Here is a 15,463-nt window from a genome sequence, read left to right as displayed (position 1 = left end):
GGAGAAATATCCTTAACTGATTCTTGAAAAGTTAGATATATATCAGCAACTTTTTGGGAAAAAAACTTGGCCATATGATTACATCTAGATGCTTAAGGTTCTGACATGGAGCTAATGGAGGAAGGATCTAATAGTACCTTCACAGTCTAAAATATTTCATGTGGAGAATTCGAGGCTTAACTAATTTTGCAAACAAAGTAGGGCGTTTGAGCCCTTTAATTCCAGAACGATACCTCCTTATTAGTATACAGTAGTTTAATTTGTTAGTTTCGCTAAAGTCTTTCCTTCATTTCCTCTCTGCCGTTTTGCATTCTTGTTTTAGAGATTGTAGTTGGTGGTTATACCGGGGAGCACAGAGTTTGCTTTGGCACTCGAATTTAGCGATACAATGATCGACTGATAGTGTGATCTTCTGTGGTACCTTAGTGCTTGCAGTTGAGGGGACAAAGCCCAAGTCACGGCTTGTAGTATTAAATACCTTCTACCAGGTTTGGCTATCTAATTTAGCACATCTGCGGTCTCTCCAAGCATATGGAGTAGGGGCAGCGGAATGGATTTGGTCTCTAAGGACCATAGGGATCAAACAAATTATCCTTCCAAATTACCGGGAGTGGGTCCAAGACGTGTAAAGACAGGTCATTCATAAAAATTGAGACATTGACATTTTTCATGAGTGGGACGAGTTATCAATTTGATTAATTGAATATCAGATAGATCTTGTGAAAGTCCGGCTGCTTTTGTACCTATTGGCTCTTCCATATGAATATTTAGGTCTTCCAGTGCGGTAAATTAGGTTTATTGCTTTCCAGATTGGCAATGGTATTGGGGGGAGGGCCTGGGTAAAGGCTCTGCTTTCAGGAGGCTGGTAGAGAAGAGACCCTGAGAAGGTATGTACAGTGGACATTTGAAATAGCGAATATTTAGCTTCACAGTTCGGAAGATAAAGGGGGTCCAGGAGACATCGGAGAGGTTCTCTGAGTATTATTACAAGCCCCCTTCTTATTTTCTGTTTTTCCAGAAAATGTAGTAGCCCGAAGGCAGAGCTTGGGCGAGGTCAGGACCTGACTCCACATGGAGCCAGGTTCTGTTAAGCAGACCATGTCAGTTTTTTCTTCCTCTAGAACAGAGAAGATTTCCAATTTGTAGCAGGGTAAAGACCGGCAGTTAATCAAAAACATTCACCAGCTAGTCCCATTCACGTTAAGGGTCTTGGGACTGCCAGTAGATTTGAGGAGCAAGAGGCAGTTTTTGCAGTGCAAATCTCCTTTAGCCAGATTAACTGAGTGAAGGCATTTTTCCTTAATGGATCCCCGAAGAGCCAATATTTGTGCTGGGGAGTAAGTTACCTTATTTGATTGAGAAAGTGCAGGGGTCCTGGCCCTACTTCCTTTTCAGGCGCCGACGAGCTTGCCTTTGACATGCCAGTGGTGCACTGCACAATGGGCTTCCGTTATGAAGCCAGCAAAGAAACTACATCGACCAGGATGGCGTCTTAAGCATGGCACCTCCCCAGAGACCCCTCCCTTATCTAACGTGCCGGTTCAGATTAAATACAGTCAATTCATACCATAAAATCAAGGAATTACTTTTTTTTTTTTATTATTATATTTAAAAGTGCAGCATAAAAAGAAATAGACCTCCGAAGCACACAGTGGCAACGCATCGCACTAATCAAGCAACCGCTCCCTGGGTTTAATTTATTGAGCTAGCAAAGAAACAACTAGAGCGCCGACCACGACGTCTTCTGTAGTGTGGTGCCCCTTCCGCCCCATAACACCATCTTCCGCCCCTAAGGTGCCGATGCAGATCAAATACAGTACATTCACACCATAAAATCAAATAATTTTTGTTGTTTTTTTTTTTTAACAAAGGTTTGTTAAGAAGATTTTTAAAAGTGCAGCATAAAAAATAGATCCCGCACACTCTGGCAGCACGTCACGCTAATGATATAGCATGAACTACTACAACGCGAGGATGGCCGCAAAGTCTTGAATGCTCATCTTGTAAAAAGGTCTCTTTATATCCTCACCCTCTCATTAAATTATTCAACGGTCCTATTTGAAGTGTCTGAGTACTATTCCTAAGAAATTGGATATTTACTCCTGTAAGTTTAGGCATACATTTGGAATACATTTCAGAACCATTTGGAAATTTGTAGATGAATCCATGAGTAATCCTGTAAAGCTGTGTCTTGTAACTTTCCAGGATTAGTTCTGGAATTCGTTGTAATTCCCATTTTACTTCCATACAAAGGCAATTTTACATGTGTAAACGTAATGGTGCATATTTGTGCATGCATGTACAAATGTGTTACCATGCTAGCAGATTTTGAGTATGTTCTCTGAATAGAGATTTACTTCTGCCTTGACATCCAGGATGAGAATATGCCCACCAAAATTTGCGAATACTCCAGACATGCACACATTTGGGGATTCACCTTCTTTAACGGGTTTCTGCACTCTGAAAACCTCAACACCAACACCAGTCAATACACCACTCATAAATGGATGTGTGGGTGCACTTGTGTTCAACTTAGATTCTTAAGTACCTTTGTGACTGTGTTTGGATTTTCCTAGATATGGTTTTGGGGGTGGTGTTTGGTGAATTAATCAGATGTACATGATGAAAAGCATGCCGCTCATGATTTATTTTTTTGCCTTAAGTATATTTTATCATTCATTCACTAATCTGTTTCATCTATGGCAACATGGGCCTGTTGTGTATTCTAATCACATTGACGTATTATTTCCAATTTATTTTTGTGCTTGTACCATAAATGTGTGTTCTTTGGGTAAACCAAAGACAGTCGATTCAGCAGAATTGCTATTATTTTATTATACAACACTTAACACTAGCTTTTGCAAAATGTACCCAATTGGTCCTACTGTGATTCAAATTTGTGACCAGCAGGCCAAAAACAGATGATAACTAATATTCAGCTCGCTGACTAAGTGTGGCAACTTTGTCATAAGAGTGTACTTTTGATATCAAACTCTGTTTACATTTTCAGAAATCTCTTGGAATAAGTGAAATGTCTGGATTTATATGCGGCTACGTATCTTCCATGTTTTATTTAGGATCTCGATTTCCTCAACTGCATAAAAATGTAAGCCTTTCTCCATTTTTATATATTCAGTGTTGTCAAAATTTCATAACAATTGTCTGTCTGTTTGTCTACTTGTCTGTCTTGTCTGCCCCTCTGAGTCTATCTGTATGTGTGTCTCTCTCACTCTGTCTCTGTTTGTCTTTGTCTCTCTATCTCTGAGTGTTCCTGTCTCTCTGTCCGTTCGTCTTTCTGCATTTCTGTTCCTCTATAAATCTTAGTTGATAGAAGATATTTTACCTGTAGATTTTAAGTCCCTTGTTTCTTTCATCTAAACGTGATTTAAAGTGTATTTGTGTTTTTTTTTTTAATTCACAAAAAACATCCCTTTAGCAGTCTTACAGGGGCTATTTATTTTATGGTTTGATGAGTTCCCAATGATCTTTCAAAGGTGCCCTGATGATGTTTCTCTCTGGAGGTGGATCTAGGGCTACCTCAATTTTTTTATTTTTTTTATTAAAAAGTATGACTTATGGACACTGTGATTCTATGAACTCTTCTCCTCTGTCTCTAAGAGAATGAGTGTGATGTCAGGCTGTGGAAAGAAGTCTGTCCGCTCAAGGAGCTGTTTTGAAGTTGGTTGGTGTGTCATTTCAGATAATGCCCAGATGTCTAACCGGCGTGGCATCGAGATATCATCTTTATCCGTCACTTGCGTACTGCTGTTTGTCAATCTGCTGTCTTAAAACAAAGGAGGGAAATGAGGGTTGAGTTTACGATCTTAATTGCATTTGTTATCATAACCCAAATATCCCATTGTGGTCTATGACAATGGAGATGAAAAGAGCAATCAACCATATTGGTACCCAAAAACTGCATCAATGTGAGTTCAGTCATGATGAGAAAGGGGCACTCATATTGAATGAAAATGTCCTTTGAGAATAAATGCCATTTACTTGAGGATGAGCATTTGTAAAGAAGGCTACTCCCTGTAACAAAGAGAGAACATATTTATGAAGTGTTCTGTTTACATCTCATGTTATGTTGTATTGTGTTGCTTTGTAGAGCGCACTACATCCTGGGAGGGTATTCTGACACTGAGCAGGTATGAGTCTAGGCACACCTAGGGCCTAGTGGGACTAATAGAAAATCCAGGTCTACACCTTCCTGCAGAATTCAAGAAGTGAGGAAGAGGCTCTTATGTGCAGCAGCAGGTCGCTCCACGTTTTAGGAGCGGTGTTGGAGAATGCTCGACTGTATGGAAGTCATTCAGATGTCGCAGCTGTGAGCACTGTCATGTCCTTTGCAACCCCTAGTGCTGTCTTTGTGACCCCTGGCTTCAGGTAGAAAAATTAGTGCCAAGAATACAGTGGAGGCTCATCCTTTCGGACATTGATTGGGGCCCCACTCTTTTGTTTCTCTGTTTTTCTTTTATTAGATTAATAGTGAATGTTTCATAATTAGTGTAAGAATAAATGGAGTACAGTACTCGCTCAGCGTCCGTACACGGAGACGCTGGTTTTTCCAATGCCTATTTGGTGACGATTTGAACCAAAATATCTGGATCTGGACTTCTATTTTCTATATTAGACACGTTTGGAGCACATATTCATTTAGCCCTGAAGAAGTCGTAGGGGATGTAATATTTCCCAAGACGAAACACGTGTTGGCTGGAATTGCAATTGTCTTTGGACCTCTGACTATTTGATGTGAAGACACATTTTGAATAAATTGTGACTCATCGGATGATTTTACAGCCTATTTGGTGTGATATGGACTGATTTATGAAAATTGTTATTCATAAGACTTGCATACATAATATTCTTTTTATATCTATAAGAGGGAAACCTCAGTGTGTGTTTTCTTAGTTTTTGAGGTTTCTATACCTCTAAGGGTGGGGTGTTTCCCTTGTGGGGTTACCCCGTTGTAATACATAGGTTGGATGGCTTCCTGAGCGCCATATACCCTCATTTTACACCCCATTTTATTATATACAGTTGGAATATGACCTTTCCTCGTAACTGAGCTTAGTAATAAAAATAAATGCTTTTAAATGTGCATTGTGCTCGCATGCTCGCGGGTGTGTATTTACCTGATAGAGAGTGTGTGTGAATATGTAAGAATGTGTATGAAAGTGAAATTGAACGTCAAAGGGCACGTGACATCACTATGACTACACCTGGCATTTTGTTGAGATTACATTTATGCTAGACCCCCAGATCTGGCTTTCTGTATGTGTGTGATTTGTGCAAGGAGCAGTCTGGCTGAGGTGAGGTATCTGGACATTTGTGAAAGCAGATGCAATTGTTGAGGTATGCTGGGACAGTGTTGTGTAGTGCCTTGTAAGTGTGGGTGAGGAGTGTGAATTGTGCTCGTCTGTGAATGGAGAGCCAGTGGAGCTGCTTCAGGTGTGGTGTGATATGAGTGCAATGTGGAAGGTTGGGAGTGATTCTAGCCGCCGAGTTCTGAATGTTCTACAACCTTCTGGTGAGCTTTTTATTGGTCCTTGTGTTCATTTCGTAGTTACAATATATTAAGATATTTAACTGTTACAAAATATTGATGTCTGACTCAGTGGATCGTACAAATAGACTGCCTTCATTATTTAAAGTATGTCTTTTGTTAGCATTTGCTTACCACATGTGTGCAAATAATTGGGCTCGTTAGGCTGTTGTTAACTGGCTTACTTGTTTCCTCAACTGGATGTTTGTGCTAATCGTTAAGTGCTGGTCCGTATCAGTAAGCAATTATGACTTTGCTAGTTTCCTTGAGCAGATGTGTATCTTGCTTAGTTTTCTTCTTACTGTTTCTATTGTTGTTATTTTTTTAATTAGTTCAAAAGAAAATCCACAGAGGGCACTTCTTATATGCTTTTTGCCTTGGCTATGATGGGTAACTGCACATATGGACTGAGTCTTGTGATAAAACTCCCAGCCATTCGACATCACAAGGAGCTCTACCTTGTACATCATCTGCCTTGGCTGATTGGAAGCTTCGGCGTTCTCCTGCTTGACTTTTGTGTATCCTTTTATGGGAAGTATATAGCAATTGTCTTATTGCTAAGTAACAGCGACCAGTGCTTGGTTTGCTCTAGTGAAAATCAGTGATCTAGAATTGTAGTTAGAAAATCTAGAGCCTTGGAATGGCAAAGCCATCTTTTGAAATGTTGCCAAGTTTATCATCGAGTTGGATTCTAGCAATTTCGCCTGAGGAGCACGTTTGATCAAATTAGAAATGGGTGGTAAATGGTCCAAGGAAGAGCAATCACTACACATAAACTGTTTAGAGATGTTAGCTGTTTTGAACAAATTGATGAGCTTCAGGGATTTATTAGAGAACAGTGTGACTTAAAAAGTTTTGCAGCCGTTTCAAACATTAATCAATTGAGCAGCTCAAAATGATTGGCAGAATTGGCAAAACAGAAATTCTGAAAACGAGAACTGGCATGACTTTAACAGACACAAGAGATGAACTCTTTATGGCCAAGGGTGGAGGAAAGTCGTTCACATGCTTTTTGATGTCTCAACAGCATAAAATACAACGGGCCTCTCGGTCTGAAAGGCCTAAAATAAAGAGAATCAAAAGGTGCTACTTGAAATGTACCTTTGCCTTCCTAGCTGACTGAAGCAAACCTGGGGACGTTAACTTAAGCATGATCCACTTATGTGACTTGAAAGGTTTTGCTGGACCACGTCCGGATACTGAAACTGCACCTCCTTACACTGATAAATTTCAAGGTGCAGCTATGTACAATACCAGGGCAACCACTGGACACATTCGTTTTGTAATGCAGCCTTTACACATAATGTTTGCTGCTGTCAGATTTCATTACAAGACCGGAGGCTAACATTATGCAATAACCTTTTACTGCTGCCCCAACATGCAGCTCTTTAAAGAACCTAACAAATACAACATAAAGCACTAAATCCATTTTAGAATGTAAAAACAGTATATATGTCCAAGACACACAATCATATTTCTCTTTTATTAGCTGCTCCTTACAGATAAGTACCATGTATGCTTTTTATTCAAACTAAAACAATGCCTTTATTGTATTGCAACTTAATACTGTATTGATTTTTTGTTAGGAATTAACCTTTTCAATTTATGGATTAGTCTCATTCATCAAAATGTGTAAGTTATAACCTTATTGCACTGACGGATGTGGTTCCTAACCTGTGCATACTTGTAAAATACCTTTGTTTCTGGTGAGTATGAAATGTTGCCAAGTTTATCATCGAGTTGGATTCTAGCAATTTCGGCTGAGGAGCACCTTTGAACAAATTTGAAATGGGTGGTAGATGGTCCAAGGAAGAGCAATCACTACACATAAACTGTTTAGAGATGTTAGCTGTTTTGAACAAGTTGATGAGCTTCAGGGATTTATTAGAGAACAGTGTGACTTTGATTAGTTTAAAAAGTTTTGCAGCCGCTTCATACATTAATCAGTTGAGCGGCTCAAAATGATTGGCAGATTTGGCAAAACGGACATGGTATTTTTGTTGATAATACAAAGTCCTTTTAATAGCAGATTATATTCCAGTTCAGGAGAATGTGAGAGTGGATTGAAATTTCAGATACCTTGGGGATTTCAGCGACTGGAAGTTCAATCCAGTAATTTTCAGTTTGGTTCAAAGGTTATGGGTACCAATTCAGGTGGACTTGTTCTGGAGCAGACTGACACACCAAGTACCCAGATTACCTCATTTGGAGACCGGTTCCTGGGGCAACAGCAATAGATGCCGTTTTCCAGGATTAGGGAAGAGTAGGAGGATATGCTCACCCCTCCTTTTCAATTAGCCATAGTGTGTTCATGAAGGTCCCATCAGAGAGATGCAGAATCATTCTAAAAACTCCTTTTTGGAAGTCTCAGGTTTGATTTCCAAGTGTGATGGAACTTGCAATAGAGATACCCCATCTAGTTCTGGTTATTTTAGGTCTTCTGGTGGATTTAGAGGGAGCGGAACACTCTTCGGTTTTAGAACGGGAGTATGAACCTTCTTATTCTGAAGATTTCAGGGGCTCCAGTGGATATTCAGGGCTTTCAGGAAAAGCTAAAGATTTATTGAATGAGTCCTGGGCTCCGGCACCAGAAAAATATTTACGAAAGTATGGAAGAAATTCTGTAGTTGATGCATGGAAAGGGGTATGGATCCAGTGGAGGCTCCTATAGCTGAAGTAGCAAACTATTTGGCAGACTTGTTCAACTCTGGTCTTTCTTACAGGACAATTAACTGTTGTAGATCAGCAATATCAGCAGGACATGCTGTGATTAACAATTTTGCATTAGGGAGTGATCCCCTGAGTCTGCTAGAAATGAAAGGAATTAGGTTTAGGAGACCTCTTAAGGCTCATTACAATTCATTGTGGGATGTTGGATTAGTATTTAGATTATTCACTTCATGGCCAAGCAATAATTATCTTTCCCATTAACAGATATCTCTGAAGCTAGCAACTTTACTTTGCTTAATTTCCTTAACAAGGGATGATAAGGCCTTGTAGATTTCTAATAGATATTATTCTCCAGAAGGGGTTTACTTTGATGTGTGGAAAAGAACTGATACAAGGTCGGCGACCATTATGTTTTTTTTTTACTCCTATTTTCATGAATATGTCAGGTTATGTGTTGTAAATTGTATAAGCATGTATGAAAACGAATTGTTAGAATTTAGAGCAGATGGAGAGGTACAGTAATCACTGTTATTTCAACAGCTACGTTGTCTAGGTGGGTAAGAACGGTTTTGAAAGAAGTGGGAGTAGGCATTTCAAGATTTGGAGCTCACTCTTTTTTTAACAGATAATTTGTAATAGATGTTTTGGCAGAAGATGAAGAAAATAGTTTGTTTCCTCACAGCTTATAAGAAGAAGATGATGAGTGTCTTGGACACATTTATATTGTTTGAGCATTCTAAAATGGGCTTGGTGCTTTATGATGCAGTTGTAAGATCTTTAGAGGGGTGAATGTTGGTGCAGGAATAAAAGGTTATTGCATAGTGTTAGCCTCCATTGTTTTTAATGAAATCAAGATTCTCTCTGCATGTTAATTGGAGAATCGCCATTTTTATCTGTCTAGGGAATACCTTGCTCTGTCAACAAAACTTTACCACAAGGTCCAACTACAGTAAACAGTTGAGGAAAGAGGTTTTGCTGCCTATACACATAACTAAGACAGAAACTGTGGTCTTAAGTGGAACTGCATTAGAATACCGCCAATATGAATGGACGGTTAGTCTAGGATTACCTATGGAGATATTTAGGAGTATTGGGCCCCAGACTGTGGATTGATCTGAATCCTGCCTTCAGTTTGTTTCCCAAACAACATGGGATTCAAGAAATATCTGACGACAGAGCTATTCAGGCAGTATTTAACTTAGTCTTCCTCTAAGTGCCTCATTACAAGTTCCATGGACATAGGTGTGGGGATACTGGAGTCTTATATACTCTTGCCCTGATTACGGTAACTCCCTGTATCTGGGGAGGCCGAAATATGTGATCAAAAACATCCAAGTGGTCAAAATGGTGCAGCTAGAACTCTTCATAAAATTCCAAAACATCAGCCAGCCAGACCAACTTTTGCAGCTCTGCACTGGCTTCCAGTTAAAAACAAATCACTTTAATTCTCTCTGCTTAGTGTATCGGGCCATTTATAGGAAAGGCCCTCCAAATATCTGATCCCTGCTCTCTCCCTGTTCTCTGGGATGAGCCCTGCGTTTGAGTAATCAGAGACTTCTGGTGGTGCTGAAGATCAAAACAGCAAGGAGTGGAGGTTGTTCTGTCACTTCTCTCACCTCCAGGCTCTGGAATGCTCTCCTGGTTTTCCTCAGAAGGCAACAGTCATAAGCCTGTTTCAGAAAAATGTTAAAAACCCACCTTTTCTAAACGTGAACTGGGAAAAATGATTCAGCGTGGTTTTGTGGAAGGGTTGTCTTGCATTTAGTGCTCGGAAGCCTGGTTGGGTAGCTATGGCTGTACAAGTACAATTGAAATGAAATATTTAATATGTGTGAAGAAGCATGTTTAAAGAACGTTGATGTACAGGAGTTACGCCAATGGGCGCTGGGAGCAGTGTATTTGTTGGGTATTCCAATGCAGGCCTCTATGTCAAATGGTGGAAAAGCATCCTCATGAAAATAGATCCAATATTTTCTGAATTAGCTAGTAAAAAGTCAGGGCCAGAGGCCAACAGTGTACTCTTTGGAGGGGAAATTGTTAAAGACATGGCAAGATATGTTGGTACCTTTAATTCCATTCAAAAGGTACAGAAGGATATTAGGAAGGTTTTTGGAGGGACCAGGAAAATGTAGGGGCCGATTTATTTATTTTATGTTTTTTTTGTTTTTTTTCCCCGTCTGAGGTTTTGATAGAAGAGATAGAGAATGACAACATAGGTTTGGAAAGAGACACTTTGTGTATCCATATAAAGCTGGGTGGCACACTTCTCCACTTTTTAAAAAGCCGAATGGCGATTACAACAGACCCTTGGGTTTTTGGAAACAGTACAGAGTTATCATATACACTTTGTAAAAGTACTAGTGCAAATGAGAACGCTGAGGCCTTTGAGGTTCACAAAAGAGCAAACAAAATTGGTGAGTCAGAAAATAAAAGAGCTTTTAAGGAAGGGAGCCATTGAAAGATCTCAGAAACATCCAGGTAGATTTGTCAGCAGTATATTTTTGGTGGAGAAAAAAAAAGAAAAGAGAATGATACTGGTAATAAACTTGAGGAAACTGAACAATTGGGTGCAATACAATGATTTCAAGTTGAAAGGTATCCATTTACTCAGTCTGTTAAACAAGGAAGATAGGCTGACGTGTCTAGATAAAAAAGACGCATATTTGACAGTCCTGATACGTCAGGAGCACAGGGATTTTCTGAGGTTTCAGTGGGAAGGTAAACCTTGGATTGACATCAGCTCCATGGTGTTTTATGAAAATGATGAGGATGATTATGATTTCGCTGAGATCAAGAGGCTTGATTGTTTTGTTTGGATGACATACATATGATGGCAGCAAACAAAGAACAGGCACAAGAGCAGACCAATCTAGTGGTTTGTGTATTGGAAGAGCTAGGTTTCATTGTGGGGCCAAGTCAGGAGATGGTATTTTTAGGTTTTCAGATACAGACATTGGAATGTGTGTTGAAGTTACCTGCAGAGAAGGCGAAGAAGATTTGCAGAGAGATCAGGAGAATGTTTGGATGCAGTTTGGTATTGCTTCGGCAGATAGCGAGGATTTTAGGTTTGTTGTCGGTGTCAGTTCAGGCAATTTTAAAGCCCATTTACATTACATGGCATTGCAAAGGTAGAAGACAATGGTTCTTCACAGGGGGGTGAGATATTCACAGAGGGTTCAGATAGATGTGGAAACAAAAGTAGAATTAGAATGGTGGATAAAGAATCTAGAGGCATGGAAAGAAAGAGCTATTTTTGGCAATGCCCCCGACATGGTAATAGAATCGGATGCCAGTCCATGAGGTTGGAGGTCAAGATGTGATTCTCTAACAACAGGGGGACAAGTGGTCTTCAGAGGAGAAGGATAAGTATATCAGTTACCTAGAGTTATTGGCAGGACCTTTTGCTGTGAGAAGCGTTGTCAAGGACTGTGCAAAAAGATGTGTTGTTAAGGATGGACAGGGTGTCAGCTGTAAGATATGTGAAGAAGTTAGGGGGTCCAGGATCAAAGGTGTTGGCAGATTTATCAAAGGATTTTTGGCATTTTTGTCTCAGCCAGAATGTCATGGTGCAGGCACAGCACATTCCAGGCTTGCGCAGATTGGAACATGAGGAATCTGAGGGACTTGAGCGATTGGATGTTGAACTGGGAAGTGTTCATGCTTCACAGAGCAGATGGGGCCCATTCAAGGTGAATTTGTTTGCGTGCAGATTGACTGCTCAAATTCAGCAGTTTTACAGTTGGAAACCAGATCTAGAGACAGTAGATACATTCCTTCAGCATTAGAGATCAGCATGCAATTATGCTTTTCCACCTTTTGCTATGATTCAGAGGCTAGTGGTCAAAGTGAGGGGAGAGCAAGCATAGTGGATGCTGGTAGCACTTTTTTGGCCATCCCAAGTGTGGTTTCTGGATTTTATGGAGTTGTTGATAGACAAGCCAGTGCTTCTGACAGGATTCTGAAACTGATACTGAATCCTCTGGGAGAATTTCATGAACTGGTGTTGCAGGGTCAATTGTAGTTGATGATATGGATGAATTCAGGTGAGTTTGGCAAGTATCAGGCTTATCGTGGGAGGCTGCAAAGCTTATTAAGGATTCTTGGGGACCAGGTACAACAAAGGCATACAAATTGGCATGGAAGATGTTGGTGTTCTGAGAGGGATCTGGATCCCCTGTCAGCATTTGTGGTAAGTGTGGTCAACTTTTTGACAGCTATTTGTAGGGGGTAAGTTCCTATAGTTCAGTGAATCTAATCAGGTCAGCAATTCCAACAGGGCACGAGTTAGTAAACGGCTTACCTGTTGGTCAACACCATGTAGTGAAAAGGTTAATAAGAAGTGTGTGGACGAAGATACCTCCTGGATCGAAGTATTCTTCTCCTTGGGATGTTAATTTGGCATTGAGGGTGTTGGCAAGTTGGAGTGAAAATTAGTTCTTGAATTTGAGACAATTATGGTTAAAATTGTCTGCTTTATTTTATTTATTTATTTTTTAAGACGAGTTTCGGACATTCGGGCTTTGGATGTTTCTTCCCAGAGTGATTTACCAGGAGAGTGTTTTTATACTAGACAAAGAGCTAAGACCATGTACATAACATGTTTTACCCTAACCTGGAGGAAAATAGTAGTTATGTATAGGGAGGGGTCTGATGGACTATGAGAAAAGAACAGAGTGTAAGGAGTCCGGGAGATTTTCAACTGTTACTTTCATTCAGGTATCCTCTTAAGCCTGTTTCCAGTCCCACTCTAGCTAGGTGGGTTAAAGAAGTTGTGAAAAAAGCAGGAATTGGTATTTCTAAAGTCGGGGTGCATTTGGCAAAAGGTGATATGGCTTTTAAAGCTTTTTAAGTAGGAGGAAGTTAAGGAAGTATTCTAGCTGCGCAGATTGGACTAAAGATTCAGTGTTTAAAAATACTATTTCAAACCAGTGGAGTGCGCTGTGAGGCATGTTACGGTAAGACTTTGAATATGCATAATATTGGCACCGTGCCTTGCCATAAAATTCAGCTTTTCCACAGCAGGGGTGGGTAGAAAATTGTGATTTTAATAAAAATACGTTCAAGTTCACTTGAATGACATGGAGGCTAATATTAACCCACGCAGTATGTACCCATGCATAAAAGGTGTATTTTATGATTGTAGGATAATAATGAGAAGATTGGGGCATGTTTTTGATAACATTACAGGAGCAAAACTATTTTGGATCCGAAACAGAGAAAGGTTTTGGTTTTATCGCCGCAAAAAAGAAGAAAATGGCTTCCAGGTTGTGAATTTTATATTTGAATGGAATGATGTTAAGATTCCTATTCTAATTTAAAGTTATAGTTGCAGCGGTGTGTAGCAATAAAGAATTAATGCATAATATTAGCCTCTGTGACTCTAATAAAATCATGATTTTCTACTCACCCCTGCTGTGGAAAATCTGAACTATCACATCACGATTTCAGATTTGGGCTTCTGCTTTACATCTAGAATAATACATTAACTGATGCAAATAATTGTGTTTAAAATGTTCTCCTTAACAGTATGACAGATAACTGCACAGTTTGTCCTGTACAGAAAGCGCAAGAAGCCAGATTCTCACTCCACATCTTTTGAAGTAGAACCTCTTTTGCTGGATGAAGATGAATCATAGCTTTTATTGCACATTTCAAAGTCCATTACATTATGGAGGAAAAGTTTACATTTAATTTAACTTGGCACTTATATTAACATTATAAATAAGAAATAGTTAATCTATTGACACACTCATTTGTAACAGCTGGTCAACAACCAATCAGTCCTATCCTTCTGACAGTGGAATGAATCAGCCATCTACTCCAAGGGTGATTCAGGGTGATTACAAAGTAACAAATATTTTATATTGATGAACAAAAGATGACATTTTTACATTTGAAATGCATCTTTTAATGACTGCTCTGAATACTGTTTAAAGAGGTGACTAAAATGAGGGTCATTTCAGAGTACTGTTTATCAGGCTTTGGTAAGTGTTCAGTATATTTGGAAAAGAAAACGAAAAGCTAATTCATCGAGCTACTCAATGGTTACTGAAGAAGTGATAATAAGTCCTCAGCTTACAGACACTAAGCATCCAGGGTGTGAAAAGATATGGAGTTAATTAATTATTTGGAACTACAGGCAATAAGCATGTTATGTTAAATGTTTAGGAATAGAGCAATCCTCTCGAAGATCGTCCTAATATGGCAAAATAAAGCAGGATTCAAATAAATTGTATTTGTTCATCAATTTTTATTTTTTTATTTTATAGAAATCAAATTTGGACTCTATAGTTGATGTCAAAGGTTTCCGAGTTATATTGATACTATTTGACTGTGTTCCCTTTCTTGCTTTTGCAGGAAACAATGTAATGTTGATGCGGGAAGGATTTCGGTTGCAGAAACGGCTTTTGGGAGATGTGGTTTCTGCATGTTGCCGTAATCTGCAACATGAAGCTTAGTAATTAAAAAGATCCCAGTTATGGAGTGTTTTTTTTGGGTCATCAACATGCATGCTTTCCTAGACAGGTAGTACTGTTACTCACAACTAAGCTTATATTTCATGTGAAACCGGGCCACTGACCATAGTGCAAACTTTGTGGTGAAAATGTTTTAGTTTTTATGTTGTTATCAAAAGTGAACCAAAGTGTGGCCAAAATAAAGGCCATGTACAGGATCCAAAAAGGTAATTGTTGAGCTAATTGTGGGAGTTATGTACACAACTATCAAAAGGAATAAAATGTTTTTCTTAAATACAATGTACTTTCTGATGGATACAACTACCTGTGGATTCCTCATCTATTGAATTCTCCCAATGCGCCAGCATTCGACTTAAATTTTCTTCCCAGTTCTGCACGTCGACGAGGACGTCACAATTGCCTGACTCCCACGTGACGCTGTCTGACGTCACTGAGGCAATAAGAGGTCCTCGCCGTCGTGCTGACGTCAGTTCCCTTTTTTCCGTGCCTTCGAATAACGGTTTTTCTTCAGGCTCTAGGGAGCAACTGTTGCTTTGATTGCTACTTTGTTAAAACATGTCTCCTCCATGGAAATCCAGTTTTAAATCGTGTAGGGAATGCGGGGGCCGTATGTCTATTACGGATCCGCACAAAGATTGTTTGTGGTGTCTCAGTTCCGACCATGATGTGGAGGAATGCAGTTCATGTCAGCAAATGAACCCTAAGGCGCTGAAAGAGCGTGAAGCGTAGCTGTTCTTGGCGAAGTCCAAGAAAAAGGAAAAGAGACCGCATC

General features: G+C 39.6%; 1 protein-coding gene across 1 annotated transcript in view; it reads left to right on the top strand.

The window, feature by feature from the left end:
• LOC138265500 (lysosomal amino acid transporter 1 homolog) overlaps positions 1 to 14,445 on the top strand; it is a 154,230-nt gene extending 139,785 nt beyond the window's left edge. The window contains exons 5-7 of the mRNA XM_069213276.1: positions 3,011 to 3,106; positions 5,878 to 6,063; positions 13,750 to 14,445. Coding sequence (XP_069069377.1) covers positions 3,011 to 3,106; positions 5,878 to 6,063; positions 13,750 to 13,851 — 384 coding nt within the window. The 3' untranslated portion in view covers positions 13,852 to 14,445. The remainder of the gene's footprint in view (positions 1 to 3,010; positions 3,107 to 5,877; positions 6,064 to 13,749) is intronic.
• The last annotated feature ends 1,018 nt before the right edge of the window (positions 14,446 to 15,463 follow it).

The sequence above is a fragment of the Pleurodeles waltl genome, chromosome 11 (genome assembly GCF_031143425.1).
Source record: "Pleurodeles waltl isolate 20211129_DDA chromosome 11, aPleWal1.hap1.20221129, whole genome shotgun sequence".
Taxonomy (NCBI): domain Eukaryota; kingdom Metazoa; phylum Chordata; class Amphibia; order Caudata; family Salamandridae; genus Pleurodeles; species Pleurodeles waltl.
The sequence above is the reverse complement of the archived record's forward strand: the minus strand, read 5'-3'. Positions and strand labels throughout refer to the sequence as shown.